Source organism: Cyprinodon tularosa, unplaced genomic scaffold, assembly GCF_016077235.1.
Source record: "Cyprinodon tularosa strain WSP-4 unplaced genomic scaffold, ASM1607723v1 ctg10, whole genome shotgun sequence".
In the NCBI taxonomy this organism is placed as follows: domain Eukaryota; kingdom Metazoa; phylum Chordata; class Actinopteri; order Cyprinodontiformes; family Cyprinodontidae; genus Cyprinodon; species Cyprinodon tularosa.
In genome coordinates, this window is record NW_024037782.1 from 2,891,098 (window position 1) to 2,911,593 (window position 20,496).

At 35.6% G+C, this 20,496-nt stretch overlaps 1 protein-coding gene across 5 annotated transcripts in view; it reads left to right on the top strand.

The window, feature by feature from the left end:
* The window catches only part of tox2 (TOX high mobility group box family member 2), a 119,907-nt gene that overhangs the window by 77,600 nt on the left and 21,811 nt on the right, over positions 1–20,496 (top strand). For all 5 annotated transcript variants that reach the window (XM_038302706.1, XM_038302845.1, XM_038302772.1 and 2 more), the window contains one exon: positions 5,530–5,817. In XM_038302706.1, the coding sequence (XP_038158634.1) occupies positions 5,530–5,817 (288 nt within the window). The remainder of the gene's footprint in view (positions 1–5,529; positions 5,818–20,496) is intronic.

Genomic DNA, 20,496 nt, shown 5'->3' on the forward strand with positions numbered 1-20,496 from the left:
ATCCATTTGAAGATCTATTGCAAGATGGGAAAAGTTCTGCTCACAGATGCAATCCACATTGCAAAAATGTGGAGAAAATGCTGTTGATATATAGATGTGTACATGGGTATATAACATTTGTATTCTTTTCCGAAAAATAGAGAAAACCTTTTATAATTTCTTTCAGCATTGCACTGATAGAATCCTAATAAAATATGTGCGATATAATACATTATATTTAAAGATAATACAAAAAAATTGAAAAATAAAAATAATTCTTCAGATTTAAATGATATCAGTTTTATTTTTATATCAGCCAGCTTGTTGGTTAATATTTACAGCTTACAGTACAACAACAGCAGACCAAGATTATATTTCTTACCTCCACAAAGCGGCATTCAGCCTTTTATCGCTCAAATTAATTATATTTGACAGTGAAACATTTTTATAATGGATATACAATTTAATATGAACTGGGTGATGTCCTAAATCCTGATTTCTACAGGCACCACAACAATAATCTAATAAGAAGGAGAATATAGAGATAATGAGCCATTAGCCACAGTCAATATCATCTCCAGAAGGCCTTGAGTACTCAGGCAGTGTTACAGAGGGAGTTGGAGATCTGTGCCAAGTAAAAGACAAGCTGGAAAGCTCCCCAATCAATGTTTTTTTCTCTCTCTCAGTCCCAGACCAACTGTCTATTCATCTGTTTCTCTCAAAATGAAAGGTGTGCTGGTATGCAACACTTACAGTCGAGAGATCTGTGTCTTAATTAAAACGTTGCAGATTGTGTTTCTCTGGCTGTACAGACAGCATACTGTGCTTTGGAAACAACCTTCCCCACAGTGTCTTGCAGAGAGTAGACGAGGTTAATAAAAGATGGTTTAATGCGGAATTAAAATCTGTGTAGTGGAGCTTTTCGGGAAAAGTGTTTTCTTTATAATTAAACTCGGAGGAATATTAAAAAAAAGACGGAAGAAAAAAGAACTGTTTTCAAAAATACACAATGTGACACACTATCTAAATTGTTTTGTGTGGATTTTGATTTTAAAGTAGAATTAAGTATATATTACTCAGGCTGCACATAAGGTTTTTTGCTTACAATTTTATTCTGAACAGTGGCATATGAATTATTTATCTTGCCACAATCCAACTGGGAATGTCCTTGGTATTTACATTTTATCATCAAGAGCGCTGGATGAGGCGTCACAGCAATCTACCACATGACACATCCCCACTCGTCCCTTTTATACAATCAAATGCAGTGGACAAGACCCACTAAAAATGTTTCTGAAGCTCAGACGTTTATTGATAAAGGATGAGATAAAACTATGTTTTGATTAACATGCTTTATGATGACTCAGCATGACTTTTCTTAGATTACCTGTCTCTCTAGCACAACATACGCATGAGCAGACAATGGGTAAAACGGGGACACACACCGGGCAAAATTCATGCAATGTAAACAGTATTTACAGCAGAGTACTTAATTTCCTTCCAACAATTATTAGGGGAATTGAATCTCAGGAAATGCTCGTTTTCTTGTCCATTAGGCCACACAATAACACCATTCCCAAAGGTTTACAAAAACAACTGTCTATAAAGAACTGTCCAGACATAAATACCAGCTTGATTCCAGGCTATGTTTGCACAAATTAAATCAAATGAAGGCAAAAAAATTTTGTCAATAAACTTTTGAAAGTAAGATAAAGGATCTTTATTGCTGGAGTGAATAGTAACATAACTAGTTATGAGCTAAATTCATTTATTTAAATAAAAGACAATTCTGCAGTAATACTAAAAACAAGATAATGTCCATTTATTACATGTTTTACAGTACTGTGGAATTGTTTGTGGAAGTCTTTGTGTAATTTGTCACATTTCAAAGCTTTAGATGATCAAAATGTTCTACTACTAGTAATGATACCCTGGTGATATCTAAAAAGCTGTTTTCAAATAATAAAACCTATTATGGGAATTAAGATATCAAAACAAACCTGAACCTGTCTGATTAAGTATTTGTCAACCCCTTTGTTAAATAATGTGACAACAGGCCTTTTCATAACTTGTAGAAACAAAAAGTCATGTTTTCTTATAAAGGAATCAAATGCAGTGCAGAACAATGTCTTAATACACAGAAATATAAATAGCTTTAAATTATAGGCTTGAACAAGAAAAACAGTTAGCTGATAAATGGCTATGGTAATGGAAGGATCCAGTGGAAAACGAAAGGACCAGAAAGGTATATTTACATGGGTGCACTGGTAAAGCAATGACAGGTAAACTAGAAGAGCTAATCACAGTAAATAAACTGCAACAGAGACAGAAAAACACTGAATGAGAAATAAATAATTGATGAGGAGGAACAGAACACAAAAAAACAAGAAAACATTTAGCTAAATTAAAAAAACTCTTGAACCGGAATGAGCAATAAGAATAATAAACTTGTAATAACCAATCATTAACATTAATATGCATAAAGAAATGGCTAAATAATACAAGCCCCAAAAGTATTGTGGAGGCTTTTTTTTAAAAGACCTGCCTTTTCCACGTAAAAAAAAAATTGTGCGTGCAAGAGCACGAACAAGCCCATTTCTCACCATGCACGCCCTGTTTAAAATATGCGATTCTAATAGCTCATACAAGCTTACTGTTTCCACATACAGCAGGGATTACCGTTCGGTCAAATGATCATTGCTTTTTGCTCCGTTGGTCATGTAACTCCTCCTTCACGGCACTTTGCCTGGCACTTTTCTTATTAGTCGCTGCTTTTGGTTATCGACAGCATATGGCGACAGCGGGCCGCTATGACAGCAAATCCCATCATGCTTTGCGAGGAGAACTCTCCTCGAGAGCTATGTCGGGATATATCTGCCTCTTCTGAGGCCTTTCTTTTCTTCTCATACACTTCGTAGACGCTTCTCTTACGACCCTCGGCCATTTTCAAAGAGCCGCAGTGAGCTAGGTGAGCGTCCCTGTCTGAAACCATAGCTCACCACATAGATATGCCTGAAAGTGCGCATGCGAAGAAAAATATAGCTAACGGGACGAGCACATAGGACAGCCTTATGTAAACATATCACCAGAATGATTGACAATTTAAGGAGGACCACTTATTTAGATGATCCACCCGGAAATAAAAGATCGTTCTCTATACTTTAAATATCAAATAACTTTAGTTCTGCTCTGCTAGACGAAATCCTGAAGAAGAATATCTGGCCATCATTTTCTGTCTTTTCTGAATTTAAAAATCACTGATTCTTTTGAAATCTTCCGGAAAGCATAATGAGGGTTTTCAACATAAATCCAGTAAGAAAAAAACAACTTAAAACTTAATAGTGGTGATTAAATTTCAAAAGTCATGTAACATGGGAAAGCAACGATTTATCCACAATAATGAAAAGAACTCATGAGCAATACGATGGGGAGGAACAGATTGTTACTGGTTTAAAAGGTAATTTTATTTTAACATGGTAGAATTGTTTTGGAAAGCTTTTTTAATTTAATAAATCAATATATGAAATCGAGATTATTTTTCACTTAGGTTGTCTATAGATAATATATAGTGTTAAAGATCTGAGAGTGTGTCAAAGTGGCAAAATTAATAGGCATCTGAAAGTTTTTAATACTTTTTTCTGTAGTAGTCCTAACAGTAAATGTAATAACTCAGGTAGAACATAATTTGTATATTTTAAATATTATGTATGTTTATTTGTAATATGCAAATATGGAAATCATCTTATTGGTTAATCAAATTTTGTTTGCAAAAAATGCTTTTATTTTCATCCATTCACACTGAATCAATGTTGAGAGAAACATGAAAAAATGTACCCTGTATCCTCTCTCTTTCTCCATCTCTCTCCTCATTTTCCAAAAGTATCTGTTTGAGAGATAAATGACCACTCGGCTGCCGAGGATGACAGCCTACACAAAGATGATATTGAATTGATTTCAGAAATGTTGCAGAACTGACTCTTTGATGTATACCGCTAGACATGAATCATAAAAATTCTATTAAAAACCTCTTGAATGGCTGACACCAGAATATTATTTGTGATGATTAATTTGACTCAGTCATTACAATGGGAGTCAAGTTGGATCGTCTCAGACAAAATTGCTTTTCATTCCCTGTTGAATTTCCCAGCTATTTTTCTTTTCTTCCTGCTCTGTGCAGAACTCTGATCTGATTGGACTTAGAGTGTTTGCACAGCAGCTACCACATGTATCTAGCATGAGTTTTCCTTTATCAACAAGGTTGAGTGCTATGGGTTTGCATCTAAAATCAGATGTTGATGTTTGGTCTTTTAGATTGGTTTTCTTCTTTAATAAAGTAGATAGAAAAACCCCTTCTTTCCAGTTGCAACATTGAGCCTTCTCAAGTATATTATGTTTAAAGAAATGTATACAGTGATTTTTTATTCAGTTTAACACCTCTGCAGTGTTGTTACCAAAAGAATGATATCATTTTAAAATGTATGTATATAAGGATACATGTTTTATGTTTCTCTTTTTATTATTTTCCAGATAAATTTGTTCATTTACGCTAACAAATAAAATAATAACAATAATTGCATATTGTCACTGATCCAGATCCTCTTAGTAAAATGATAAACCTTGATGTTAATATCCTTTCTGAAAGCCATAGTGGGATTTTTATACTCTAATCTGCTAAATGTGCAGCTGTTAGTTAAAGGTAAAAAGGTTTGTTCTTTGGTCTAAAGCAATAAATAATATTAAATAATATTAATATATCTTTGGATGTTATTTTCACCCCATTTATCAGAAGTTATTAGGAAAACTATTAAACTTGAATACAATTTTTTCCTTTTTTTAGCACCTTTACTCACTCAGAAAAAGAAAAAAAGCTCCACGTCACAATTTGGATCTTTAAAATTAAAAAAATTTAGGGTTAAGACAACAGCTATTGCTATTGTTGCCACAATAAAAATAGTATATGATATATAGCGTATCAAAGGGAATATTAATGATGTCTTTAACATTGATGTATTTAAATTTCAAAACATAGACTTGTTCAGGAAAGGAACAACATCCATTTTTTACAACAGACTAACTTGCCTTTTTGTAAATAAATAGGAGAAGGGTATCAGCCAGCTTTGTAGCAGTGCACAGCAACAGGAAATGGGTTGGAGAAGAATTTCTAGTCATTCTGATAACGGAGTTAAACAGCTTTAAATGATACCAATGCAATTGATCTTTGGTTTACCTTTATAACTGTGAACATCACAGGCTTACAGTAGATTTTTCCTCTGTTGAAGCCAATTTTTTTAATATGTCAGTTTAAATGTGTAAAATGTTATCGCTGCTTCTTTCTAATTCAAATAAAAGAATAATTGCACCTGGAACTCCACATTAAATTCCAAGTGGTATAAAGAAAACAACATTTTGGTGAAAAACTTGGTCTTCACTTAAGACTCATAATTTTCTATTACATTTGACACTATTAGTAATTGTTTAAAAAACACATTTTACTTGTTCACATGGTTATTGTCTTCTTTTATTTATTTCCATGTTTATCTCTCCAATCAGAGCTACACGGGTCAGACAGGAGGCAGCGGGGGAGGAGGTGGAGGTGGCGGTACCTCCAGTGGAAACGGGACCGGAGACGAAGACTATGAGATCCCGCCGATTACTCCACCCAACCACCCCGAGCCACCTCTTCTTCACCTGATGGAGCATGACTCTACGGGCTACCTCTGTCATTCGTTGCCACACAATGGCCTCATCAACCCGTACTCCTACACTGAGCTGCCAACGCTTATGATGTCCAACATGTTGGCGCAGGAGAGCCACCTTGTCTCCAGTCAAATGCCCTCGGTGAGTAGAACTTCTTTCATATTGCATTTAAAGCTGTGCTTTGGTTGGACCAGGGGCAATGTCAGAAAACAGCATTGGTCACAGATATTTTAATTTTGAAAGACCTTTTTAACCTCAGTGCATTAAATACAAGCCTTTAAATTTGATTCGAGGTAAGATCTGAAATACACTAAGGAACAGTATAACCTTCTTTTTTAAATCAAAGAAAAATGTATACAATTTGCAACGATTGATGTTTGATTGATGTACCAAGGAATAATCCATTAAAAATATCACCACGAAAACAGATGATTTCTGCAATGAAACAGATCATATTTCAAAACTATTTATGTAATCTTAATAGCAAGTGGACTCAGGGAACATGTGATTGTTCAGGGGCTGCCTTGTCAGCTGTAATGCATAGAGAAAAGGATTGTGGGTAAATCCATCAGCATCAAATCTGCCTCGACAGCATGCATCGGTCAATCTGTCAGGCCTTCAAACATGAATACATGCTGATTACTCCCTCAGCTCCACACACAGAAAAAAAAATGGCTCGTCTGCAAATTAGCATCTCTAAACCATAATTGCTTTTATGGGAACTGCTGCAAGAAGCAGGTTTCTATCAGAACAACACAACCATCTGTATAAGGTTTAAGTATGAATCTTACACACATGCTGCTGCTTTTATTTATATTTTGTAGAAGCAGCCTTAAATGTATGATTTATTGTTGAATTTGGTGGCGAGTTTGAAGTTTAAGTTATTCAGATTATTCCTTTGTTCCCTACTGTGCAGCAAACATGTAAGAATGGAACAGAAAATTGTTCCTTTTAACTTTGACAGTCATATCTGAATGCATTCGTTTGGAGGGGGAAGGGATTTATGGGGTTTTATTGATTGCAGCCCTGAGATCCAACTGAAACAAATTATATGCAAACAAACATAACATGAGAAAGACAGTTTTTTATTAAGAGATTGAAGGTCAAACTTTTCATGCCCTCCTAATTTCCTAGACACTGACAGAAACATCACACAATGGCACAGGAATAGTTATATTTGACAACTGAGATTTCTTTTAGTAATCTTTTCCAAAAAACATTTTTGATTATAGCTATTTCTCATTGCTCTTAATAATTAAAAATAACAGTTGTTCCTTGTGTATTTTGGAAATTATTTAAGCTGATAGAATATCTGTTTATTAGAGAATACTGTATATATACAGAGGTATATCAAGGTCAAGTATGATGTATCATGTTCATCACAAACAGAGGAGAAGAGTAAACAACAGCTGAAATAGATCTTGCTAAAGATCTGAAATACAAATATGTTATGCATTATATATAATGCAGAAATATTCCCCCAAGGTATTAGCTTCACATGTCATCTATCTTTATATTCATTTCACATTTTGGACATGACCTTTATTGTGGAGACATTGGTTGATTGGCCAGTCTTTCACTCCCCCATCAGAGTGTTTGTTTGTAGTAGAAAACGACTCTAGTTTTGATGGAGCTGAATACAATGGACTGCATGATAAAAATGTAGGAGTGTCTCGAAATGCAGTAAACGCAACACACCAAACATGAACTTGTACAAATTGGAACAAATAATTGCCAGTTGCTGTTATTTTTTTTTTCTTCTTGTGATTTTTGCATTGATAATAATGGTTCATTTCAAGAGTACTTTAAAGATTGGTCTGTGCATGATGTACACTATTAAATTATTTCTTTTTTCAGGCCCCTTTACTCTGATAGGCCCAAATAGAATTCAGAGTATCTGATGGTGTTAACAGTTTTATCTCAGTATGAATTTGAGGTGTTCTGAAAGTCTTCCTATAATGGCATGCTGAAGAAACATCATCATAAACAAAATAAGACATCAGAAAAGTTAGGGATAAAGGTGGTAGTATGTTTATATCCCTTTTAGATTATAATACCAGATCCAAAGTTTGGAAATCTCCCAAAACTCTGCTCTGTTAGTTGTTTAAATTATGAAATCTGCCATTCCTGCAAACTACATTGAGTTTGCTAAAACTTAGACTGGACAAAAGCAATGCAAAGTGGTGGTAACATTATGCTGTGGTGAGGACAAGACAGCTCATCGGAATTGATAGGAAGATGTGTAGTTTAATATGCTTGCATGTCCCATTCCCTAAATCTGACTCAAAATCTGAAAGTCATTGTTTCTTGCTGAGTGAAATGAGCTGTTTTCCAAAAAAATAAACGACAACAAAAACAAAAAAGACACTGTTTAAACATTTGATTTTATATATATCTATACCTATATATTTCTATCTATCTATCTATCTATCAATCTATCTATCTATCTATCTATCTATCTATCTATCTATCTAGGAGATTGTAATGGCTTAGGTGACACATCGAAACCATGTATGGTTATTCTTCAACGTCACATTGTGCTCTAGTTGTATTTATATGCCACAAATAATTCCAACAAAATATTATAGATATATGTCTAGATCTCGATCTACTTCTAACAAACTCTAAAAAGAGTTGTTAGTAAAATGTATTAAGAATACTTTTCAACAAAGTTTTTTGGGGTTTTTTTATTTGCACTTTTCCTAAAGAAGCGTGGAGATCCTTTTAGTGCCCTGCTTCAACTTCACCCTGAAATACGCAGCATATAAAAGCAAACTCTCTCTAAATCAAATACTCTGTCTGGCAAAAACTACCAAACCGTAGCAGTTTCATTTGTGCTGAGAACCGAGTGTCTATTAAATTGGTGCCTCACCTTGACACAGTCTGTTGAACAGAGTAATTAAGCAAACTCTGCAGTTCAAACATGAGACGGTATCATTATGAATTCCTCACTTGACATGGGTGGATAAATAGTCTGGGTTAATTTACCTTTTTTTTTTCATGTTTCTGGTTGCAAACAAAAAACATCACCCTCAATATCTGGTTGTTGTGTTGACATTGTACTTTTATGTCAGTGTCCAAATGTGTATATTCATACTTTTTTTTTTTTGTCTTCACTATAAACAATATCGGTGCAGTCGAAATGGATCCACTACATCTGGAGGTCAGGCCTTATATTCAATCTTGAGCACATTGGAAAAAAAAATCCATTAGGGTTCATCTTTCCTGCATCAGCCATTCTATTGTGGTGCTGCAGTGAGATCTGTTTTCATCAAGCAGATTCAATACGTGAGCTGGGCAATGAAAAGAGTGAAATAGAGTTAGATGAGGAGAGGAGAGGTTTGGGGTGATGCTGGGGGTGGGGGGGTAGGGGGCAAGTAGATATTGTAAAGAATAAAAAGATAAATCTTATTCAAACGAGGGTATAGCTCTAGTTTTCTGTACCGTCTGGATTTCATTATTAGATATTTTAGACATAATTCAGTTAAGTGAAATGAGGTTACTTGACTTCAACAAAGAGCTGAAAGCTGCTGTTTTTTTATGTGGATCCATATGGATTGGAGTACTGTATGCAGATATATTTTAATTACTTCAGTACAAATGCAACAATAATAATTTGGCTGCTTATCTAACTATAATTGGGGCAAAGTAGATTTTTTTGCGGTAGCTGATCATAATCATATTGGATAGATTAGATATGTGGCTTTGCTTGAGTGGTTATTTTGCAGGTGATTTGTTATTAGCAGACTGCTACAAAGACACAATTTATTTCCATTTTTCCAACTATTTACAAACAAAGAGTTTTGGTATTTAAAGCAGGATTTTTTGTTTCTGTAATGCAATTCTTAAAGATTACAATGGATGAATTCATTGATGGAAGATATATGTTGAAAATGGCTTTTGGTATGGATGTTTTTAGATCTGTAAAAACTAGTCCAATAATAAAAAAAAAGCAATGGAATTTTCTGAATATGATGTGTTTCAGTTTTACTTTAGGGTCCTTGTTGGTTGCAAATATTAAGCCTGACTTAAAATAAAGTTATCGTTTTACTAAAAAGTAATAAATGGAATATATTGCACTTTTCTAGTCATACTTTAAAGTACCGGTACTTTATACTATATCCACATTAACCAAATCACATGTACAGATTTATATATTGATACAAAGATTGGTTGGCAAATGTTGGTCAAGTAGGGAAACTGGAATCGAACACACAACCTTTTAGATGCAAAACGACTCCACTCACTAAGCCTTTACTGATATAAAGCTAAATGTTCTATGGAGACCAACAGGTTTCTTAAGGTAATCTTTAAAGCTATAGGTTGTTTTCTGTTCCTTAGATTGCTCTTTTTTCATTTCTTAAATTTGCCTACACTGATAGTTTAGTCCACATATTTGTGATTCACTTTCTAAATAATAGCAGGTTGCACTAAATGCCAACAAATCCACGGATGATAGAAGCAAAATCATTTGCTAATATGCAGAATCCGTTATCGATGAAAGCCTTTTTCAGATCTTCTGTACCATACAGGTTTTGGTCCATTTCAGATGTTTCGGCATGTAATAGTTTTGAGCATTTTGTATTAACCTCAACCCTTGCATAATCTATTAACACACAATATGTAATCCAGTTCAGTTCAATAGATTTCCTTTTTATTAATGTTTGTTTCTGTATCTGTTTGATTCTGTTCAGCTCATATGATGGCTCAGGTTTCACTCACAAAGGGATAACACGCAAAGTTAAAAATAGAAAAAATGCAACACTTTAAACATGAGACAAGTGCCTCCAGAGGGAAGAGGCGAACTCCCCTCTGTAAAAGCCTCTAATAGAGCACAGGGTTTGAAAGTCTGCCATTAAATGTTTGGTCATCCAATACTGAATCAGATTCTGTTAATATAAATATTTGCAAAGAAAGGCAGCAGATAACAGTATCATACTTTAAATATATCAGCAGAGATTTTATTAACACCAACATAAAATTAAGCTTCCATTAATACATTGCTTTTAATCATCAAATTCATCTTTTTATTTTCTTTAAAAAAGGGTTATATTTAAGTTTTTCTTCAGTGACACAATAGGGTATTTCTATCTTTTAATAAGTCCAAAAAACCATCAACTAATTAGCTAAATTAAAATATTCAACACATTTCTTGTTAATGCTTTTGACTTGTACTTATAATGTTCTTTTGAAAGTAAGGGTTTTGTTGGCTTAAACCATTCATTTTAATAGAAAGCATTTTTTTCCATTTCCCTACAATCTGAAAGACCCAAATAACCACTTTGCTAAGAGCCCTTTTTTTTAAATGATCATGATTATTTCTGTGCGTTATTGTGTTGTGGTCTGAAACTGCTCGTGGACTAACTTGATATCTTTCAGAGAGCCCTTTTTTCTCTGCTGCTCTACTGCACTTTGCAAAGCCTCTTCATGCTTCTCTCTGTTAATGCCCCCACTGTCATAGCATCTACAAGTCCAAAACACATTAGAAATTTAATAGCCTTGCTCAGGTTGCATTGATCTTATCAATGCAACTCCAGATACACATCTCTGTTGCCGCTGAATAATTTTTTGGACTCATGAGCAGAGTGGCCACATTGTAGTCACTTTCCACCTTCAATTACTCCTGAACTTGCTGTTTAATCATTGGCTGAATACGTCTTTATGAGAGCCTGACACCTGCGTGTCTGAAATGTATTTCAAATGAAAAGCTCTATATGGTGTTTAAAAATGCATGCAGCTGGAATAAATTATCTTTCATCAAGTTTTTTTTTGTGTGGTTTATTCAATGTGAGCCATCATCAGACTGGCTTGAGTGGGATTTTTTTGAATATGCAACAGAGGATGAATGTATAATCAGGAAGGGAATGTTATGCATAACAACAGAGAAAGAGCAGAAAGAGCTATATACAAAAGTATGCTGATCACCATCAGATACTCTAATGGTATATTATTTTCAGGTTTTTCTTGAATATAGAAAGTAAATGTGTTAGAAAATGGTCATTCATCTCTAATGAGCATTGTTTCACCGTAAAGAGCTGCTGAATGCATTCATATTCAAATTCATTCCCTATTTTTTTTTTTTTTACATTTGAAAGAAGGAATTTCCACACAAGCTCCTTATTCTTGGTCGTTGAGGTTAATTATCAGGTATTAATCCCACTCCAACTGTCATGTTAACTTGGAAGAAGCTTGTGTTTTCCTCTTGTGCTTTTGTTTTGCCTCACAAGGTATTAAGTGCTCCTGGCAGGTGCTCACTCCCTAAGCCTGTGTGAATGAAATATGAGCTGCAATGTCAACTGAACTTGTCACAGACAAGCTGGGATGAATAAATGATAAGAGAGTAGAGGTGTGTTTTAATGTGTTAGCTCGCTGACGGAGGCTCTCAGCTAGCGTATTATCTCCAGCTGTACACCTGCTGGTTTTCTGTGTAAACCTGGAACAAAAGGAGATGCTTCAGAAAAGACGCTTTCAAGGAAGAAGAAAATCTCTATAATTCTAACTTTGTAAAAAAAAAAAAAAAATGACATTTTGCGAGTCATGCTGTTAAATGTGTTTATAGTTCTCGGCAATATGAACTTTAAAATTGTCTTTAAAGACTTTTTGCTGTTTGAAGCTTATACTGTAGCCTTCATTCAGATGAAGAAAACCTATTTCTTCTCTGAAAGACCTTCATTTTCAGGCATTTTTTAAAAGGGATTAGAGTGTCTGAAAAATAAATGATGGAAGGTCTGTCGCTTTCACCACAGTTCAACAAGCCCGGTCGGTGATAGAATGGGACTTGTATTACTTATTCCAATGTTGATTCAGGCATAGATGATTTTTCTTAGATGTTTCTAGTGGAAAGAAAATCCCTATTGACGACAGTTTGATAGCTTCTTGAAATCATCAGCAAGAGAGAGGATGGTTGCTCTTTAAACTTGTTTCCTCCCTTTTTTTTGTTCCCCCATTCACTTTTTGTGTGATTGTTTATTTTCAAATTGTCCCTCAGGTTAATGTTCCATTTTGGTATTTCACACCTCCCTCCCCTATAAATGAACCATCAGCGCTATAAATCACTGGACAAACAGAGACTTGTGCAAATCCTGAAAGGTTCAAAGATTTATGTAACACATTCATGTTTTCCACTTTCTCATTTTAGTACTCCATGGGTAAAGCCGAGCTAATAAAAGGTCCTATTAATATTTCCTGTTGCTTGGCAACGGCAGGCAGCAAGTAATAGCATTCTGCGGAAAAATAGATGACCGATAAGGAAAAATTCAATTCTTTTCTCATCTCCTGGGAGAAAGTGCCTTATTTCTCTGGCAATGTGATATGAAACTGTAGTTGTATATTAAGAAATATTTTAAAAGAAGTAGAGGTTATTTTCCAATTTTACCATTTTGAAAGGATTTGTATTGCTTGCTAGAATGGCAGCTCATCTATTTTTCCACCCTGATGTAGTCAATTAACCTGCATGATTAATATTGTCAAAGGATAAAGTGACTTAATTTCTGGCTCTTATGTAAAAATGAGAAAATGTCATGGTGTTTCATCTCATTCATTCTGGCGGTGTTACACAAACTCGTTTTGTTTTGAAATTAAGTAATAATCCTGTTTTTCACTGTGATTAAAATAAGGAGAATAGCATCTCTCCAGGGGTAACTTGTAATCACATTTTTGAAGCAGAGGAGTAAATAATAAGCAACCACATTTTTTTTCCCGGTGATTCCCACCATTGATGTGATCAACAGTAGCATTCAAGCAAAGAACAGAAGTTAAAGAAAACACAGCTTCAGTCACAGCAGATAGACGGTGTATGAGAAACTGATACGAAGATAAGGAATTTTATATTACATTTAGCCACGCACCCATGCTGAGATTTATCATGCCATGAAATCATGTCCATATTGCACCGCGGCCCATCTCAGTTATCCATCAGCTTCTTATGCCTCTGGTGGCAGGAGTGTTCAGGCTCAGTGGCGGTGGAGAGCTGTGTCGTCTCGCATTGGGACGTCCCCCCGACCCCACTCAACACACCCACCTCCTGCTGTGTCACCAGCCACCACTTCAAAACAACACCGCCACTTTGGTTGGTTAACGTGCACTGGAGTGGCTTGAGGCAGGGTAATTAAAAAGACACTTGGTTTATTTGCTTAGCACAGCCCTTAGAGTGCGGGCTGAATTTGGAGAACACAGCTGCCATGTATAATATCTCAGAATTGCTAAGATTATTTCTTGAAAATTTTAATGAGATGAACTACAGTATGCCATGACTTAAATCAATTTTCATAAGATAAAAAAAAGACTTCTCTTATCACTCCAAGTCTACTTTTTTGTTTACAGTTTTTTTTCTAAGACCTTTCTTAAAGACCTTAGGTAGACTATGTTATTTGTTTTCACTATAGTTTTTCATTTTTTGTGGAAAACCCATTAAAATGATCAAACCTGTTTCGGTATTTTTAATGGTAATTTAATTCTGAAGTTAACTGATTAAGCATTTTGATGCTATATTACTTCAGGTCTTGACAATAAAATGAAGATGCCCTCTGCCAGATATGTAAAATTCTCTGTAAGAGCATTTTTACACACGTATTATTTTTGACATGACCTTCACTTCCATGGCACAGACTACTGTGTTTAAAAAAAAATTTTTTTCTTTGTTGTTTTGTTGTCATTAGTTCTGCATTTCTGTTCCCCACAAGCACACATACACAAATGCACAGTGTGAGTGTGTTTGACACGGCAGTCAGGAGTCTCATTAGTGGCGGCAGAGGAGCCGTGCCTTCTGGTGTCATGAGTATGTGTCCCCGTCGCTCCTCACAACCATCTCCTACATGTCATGTCAACAAGGCTCTGATTCTCTGATGCTGTGCTTTGTGAGGTGAGCTCAGAGACACACCCGTGCAGAAGGGGGGCGGGGGGGCAAGAATGGGGGGTGAGGGGGAGTTGGAGGGACCACAAGAGGGAACAAGAAAGGGGGAGGAAAAATCTGAGGAACAAGAAAAAGAAGTGGATGTGTGTTTGTGTGTGTATCTGTTGGGGGGGGGTCTTAAAAGTAAAGGAGGCTGTATCCCACATAATTGGAAATGAGGAACATGGAGGATGGTGCCAAGGGGGGCATCATGACATTACTATCTGCAAATCAACATCTGCTTTCGTGTTGCCTCGGATTCACTTTAAGAGATGTTTAAGAGGCTCGTACTTTTTCTCACACATAAAACAGCAAATTTCGTTCCTTAATCCACGCCTCCTTTGTTAGCCATAATTTTTATTTTCAGGCTTAATCCTCTGTTTGCAGATGTTTAAATTTTAGAAATATATTTTTTGAAGAGATTATAAGCTTACACTTTTGAGAAGATAAATCAGAAAAAATCTTGTCACAGTCAAAAATATATACTGTGTAACAAGATTATTTAAGTAAAGAAAACCCATAATTTACAGTTATCCTCTGTCAAAGTAGTTTCAAAATCAAGGGAATATTTTACAAATAAACTTTTGATCAATCTTCCAATTACAACCTCTAAGAAGTCATTTTATTGTGGGCAGATAGCATAAGACAACTGATATTTTTGTTAATGCAAGTAAAGAGTAGGAAAAATTAACAGCTATTGCCCTGATAGTGTGTTTGTAAACTCAATGTAGGTCATTAATCATAATAGTTGAGATGTTTATAAATGATTTACAGATTTCTAGTTGAATTGAAAGGTTCAAACAAATAGTAGCAGTTATTTGCCATAACCGCTATAAAAAATGTACAACACTGTCAGAAAGAAAGACAAAAAACTAAAATATAGTAGCTGTTAAGTTATTTATTTCATCATTTATTTCATCATTTTGATCACATTTAGTTAAGGATTTATCATCAATGGTTGTACTCAGTTATATGCAAGCACTGGTCTACTTTTAATGTCTGGAAACCAATAATATGATGTTTGAAGCAATTTTGCTTACTTTTCTGTAATCTAAATATTGTAATATCACCTGTCTATCTACTTCCAAAAAAAAAAAACATTTTTTAGAACACAATGTTGTACTCTATGCAAATAAATAATGTTTAGCTAAACTTTGACAGCTTTTTGCCACACGCGGCAGCATGTGAACACTTGTATTTTCAGTAGTTTTAAACATCAGACATCGACTGTTCATCATATCTCCTTACTTAGCATCTGTCTGAAGTCCCAAGAAGGCCGACACAGCGCTTTGCTTTTGCTTTCATACATAAGTAGCGTATGATTCATGAATCCACTCGCTTATTAATTCTCCTCAGCTTGTGTAAATGACCCTCCAGGGCATATATAAGCTTGATAAACTAAAGACACGCATGATGGGAGAGAGAGAGAAAGAGGAAAAGGGAGAGAGGAAGAGGAACGACGGAAGGTGGGAGGCTTGAAGGCTCTTTGAGGAACAGAGTTGTTAGTGCTTTGCCCTCAGGGTAAATGAGAAGTAGCTTTGAGGGCTGCGAGGAGCTGGGTCTGTTCCCAACCTAAAGGCGTGTTTACCACCTTGTTGCATGGCGGCTGTGCTTTTGAAGGATCAGTCTCAAGCGTGCCTCTAATTAAAGCTGTCATGGCCGGGTGCCTGCAGGGATAATGTTCTATTATTATAGTCATTTGTTTCAATTAAACGCTGGCTGATTTTACAATAGCAGCCGTGAACCTGTGTGAGTGAGCCATCACTCCAAACAAGATGGCTCCAGTCAAGCAGAGAGTAGGGAGAGGAAGTCTTTGGAGTCACAGAGGCATTGATCATGGTGCAGCTTATAGGGTAGGACGGGATGGGGAAGTTTCTGATACTGCTGATTAAAAGAATCAGCAGGTAATTTCTCTTTGAAATCCATATCAGACACATATCAAATAACATCTGAGGACAAAATATTTCATCATTAGCATATTTTAGTCACCAGCCTTAAATTAAAAGGCAGATTTTCTTCACATCTCTAAAACATTTAATTAGGCTTTATTTTGCAAACATTTACAGATATCTAAACATAATAGCCTGGTTTTAATATAATGCCAGACGGAACAACTTGCATGCTCTTATATGGTTTATTCAACTGATAAAAAAAGTTGTATGATAGCTACTGGGCTCAACTGTGGAGCCTAGTTCACCTCCTTTCCTTGTGTGCAGGGCTTTCTTCCTTTCTTATAAGATTTCAGTGCTGGTGGTCAAACCCTTTAGCTAAATCAAATGGTGCAGGCAATTGGAGGGGCCATGAAACCATTTCGGAGGTAGGGTCAGCAGGAGCAGAGAGGGAACAATGGCTTTGTGATATTCCATCTCTTACACATTGTGCTACACGTAATTGGAAAGCCTTTGTTATTTGACTCCCATTTGACTATGATGTACAAGATGTGAATACAAACACGACAGGCGTAACGAAGGCAGAGGAAGGAGCTCACATTGAGTTTCCTGGCTCTACATCACACTTAAGGTTTGCCTAGCTGCTTGTCTCCTAAAGCAAAAACCAACCATCTTATTGCTGACTTCGGTGAGGTTTTTTTTTTTTTCATTTTCTTAGATTAATATTTTTTTCTTCTCTAATTTTTGAACGTTTTATTGTGTCTGATGTTGAACCAAGGCAAGTATCATGTTCTGTATCTGTTAGATAATTTTGAGCATAATTACCCTTGTCTTTTACAAAAACAGTACAAAATTTATGCAATAATGTTCAATAACGTCTTTATTTTGAGGTCTTTAAATCTCAAAATAAATATCACACATGACCTGTGTGGTGTTCATATCTTGGTGACTTACTTTGTTCACTTCAAACAGACCAGGGTTTGTTTCCCCCCTTGGTCCGCATCTTTTTGTGCATGTATGAATAAAGTCCAGTGAACTCTGGTCGGAACCAATCAACTGGACTAAAACCTGCTTTTTGAGGTGGTCTTCAACCTAAACACAGAAAACATGCACCTCTTTGGACTTAGCAAGCCACCAAACGCAGCTTTAAAATCATACCTCAGCTTTTATGATGCATTCTCCAACATCATTACAAAACTGAAAATTGAAGGTCTCGAAATCAACAGAGGATAAGCTGCTCTAGATCACTCAGTGATGTTGCAGATGTTATAACAACATAGATATGCAAAACAGAAATTTTGCATGCACTACTACAGTTCTCCTGTAGTAGAACTACAGTTCTCCTGTACCAGTTTGCATCCACTTCTGGTTATGTGCCTTGTCCTGCCGTAGCCGTTTCTGACCAATGAAAAGATCATGTTTTTTTTGTGTGTTATATTTCACTTGCAAAAAGTGAATGTAAACTGGACCAAATAAAAGAAAAAAATAAGTCCACCTTTTGTCCACGCCAAACAAGCAGACTAAATGACTTTATAAATATAAATAATTATAAATAAAAACATTCTAGCCAGTGTTTGAGGGTCAGGTTGACAGTTCAAAAAATCTTTACTATTTCTTTTAATATATGACTGACTGGTTCTCTTCTGGTATACAAACAATCACGTCTGTGTTTTCTGATTTTATTTTTATTTATCTATTTATTTATTTTGTTATGTGAATAAATCCATAGTTGCTCTTTATTTATTAAAGGCACTGATGATAGAAAACTCAATTCAATTCAGTTTATTTATATAGCACCAATTCATAACACGTCATCTCAAGGCACTTTACAATTCCACCAGATCATACAGTCAAATTGATTCAAAGTTTTGTCTAAGGAAAACCAGTTGATTGCAATGAGTCATTGACTCAAAGGCAATCCCTCACACCAAGCATGCTTGTAGCGACAGTGGAGAGGAAAAACTCCCTTTTAACAGGAAGAAACCTCCAGCAGAACCAGGCTCAGTGTGAGCGGCCATCTGCTGAGGCCGACTAACAGAGTTGATCAACACTGAGCACAAGGTAGAGGAAACCCAGAGCTACTCTCTACTCTCCCTTAGTGCTTGGTCCATTATTAAGTTGACCTCATGAATTGTATGTTAGTTTGGGACTTTTCCAAACCTTGGCGGACCTTGAAACCTTAAACCACATTTGCCTGTTCTCTGTATCTTATTTTCCAGTCATCAATATCCCACAATTTACAATATTTACAATGCAGTAAAATTATTCTTCCTTAGTTAAATATATTTCTGTTTGCTAAAAAAGCTGTGAATATATAGACTGAGAAAGTATAAGTACCTCCTGCTCTTGTCCCTGTAATGTTTTCAGCCACTATATAGTTACACTATGGAGAAAAGACCAATTAAACCTACTTGGGCTACTCATAGTGCACTTTTACCTTGCAATTTGTAAGACATCATTAGGAATTAGCATACGGTACCTATGGCAACCGGCAACCTTTATCAGATTCTTTCATAATATTTGCACAACCGTCTGCAGCCAGTTTTATTCAGCCCAGGTTTGATGCCACTGTGTGATAACCCTTTTGTGGTTTGTTCCTCATTCAGGTGAAAGCACAAATTAAAAACAGTTGACCTAAGGACACTAAAACTTACAAGGAATAAATTAATACAGCGAGCCAGCTTTGAGTAAGAGGCAAAAATGTGACATAAAATATAATGTGAGAAAGCCTCTGATTCTCAGAGGTTGGCAACAATACTGTAACATTTAAAGTAAACCTAATCATATCAATGAAAATAATTACTTCATATAAAAGATAAAGTCTTTTATTTAAATGAAAATAATTTCTGATATACCTCCAAGAGGAAAGTATTTCTGTGCTGACATACATTTGTTTCCTGTTTAACTTTTCCACTATGCAGCATTGCTCTCCTTTTCCTAAACCTCTTTGCGCTGCATGTCTCTTTCTTGTTGATATTACACATGGTGTGACTCAGATTAAAGGGTGACAATTTTGCTAGGAGGCTGTTGCTATGGAAATGCATCTGCCACATCAATGATAGGATAGGCTATTCTTGTTTGATTATTATTATTTTTTTTTATTGCTTCCTGGTTATGGAGAATCCTTAAAGAACATGAAAAATGAAAATTGAATTAATGACGTTACTTTCATTTTCACCACTTTCACTCATTTTCCTTGTTTTCTTTTTTGTTGTTATTTTTGTTTGAACTACTTTCTCACGCTTTAAGGAGTATAGTAATTGTGCTTTAAATCCTGATTAGAAGTCAGAGATTTCCATTGGGGGGTTACGGCTTTGTTATTTGAAATGCATAAGGAATGTCTTTGTTCAGGGCTGGCTTTTGTGAGCAGCTGCTGAGGCAAATACTGAATCTAATGTAGTGTGAATATTATGAGTTTTCAAAGCAGGCCAGAGCAGTGCACAACATTACTTTGTAGTCCATTTTTATTCCAGCGATCTACTGGGACCAATTATGATTAGAGAACCAAGCCTTCATCTCTGAGCCTCTGCTCGTGTTTATCAAGAACTCATATGCTCTGGCTCTTTCAATTTGATCTTTTTAGCACTGCACTAATGTGTAATGTATTATTTAACTCATAAATGTTTAAAAGAGCTAACAAATGCTAGCTCATCACTTTCTGATCTGTAAATTGCCAAACATTCCCATTTATGCCTGCATTAAAAGCATCCTTTGCTCCGTGCTCATGTAATGTCCACATGAATCTTGGAGAAGAGCTTTTGATCCAGTTATTATTGAAGATTAAAGATAGCTAAGAGCAGAACTTTGTGAAAGGCTGACTCTGTAATTATTGCAGGGTGTTTTTCATGCAGGGTTCTTTCTCCAGCTGTGAGCACCACTTTTGCTTCTATTTGTAAAACCCAGTTAGTGCAAAGAGATGTTGTTTGACGTTCCACTAAGTATTTTTTTTCTTACTTCACTGCACATGGTGAGCATAATGTACCTACAGGGGGCTGATGGGGTTGTTGATCAATATCATTGGCTCAGTGATTGCTTCACCAG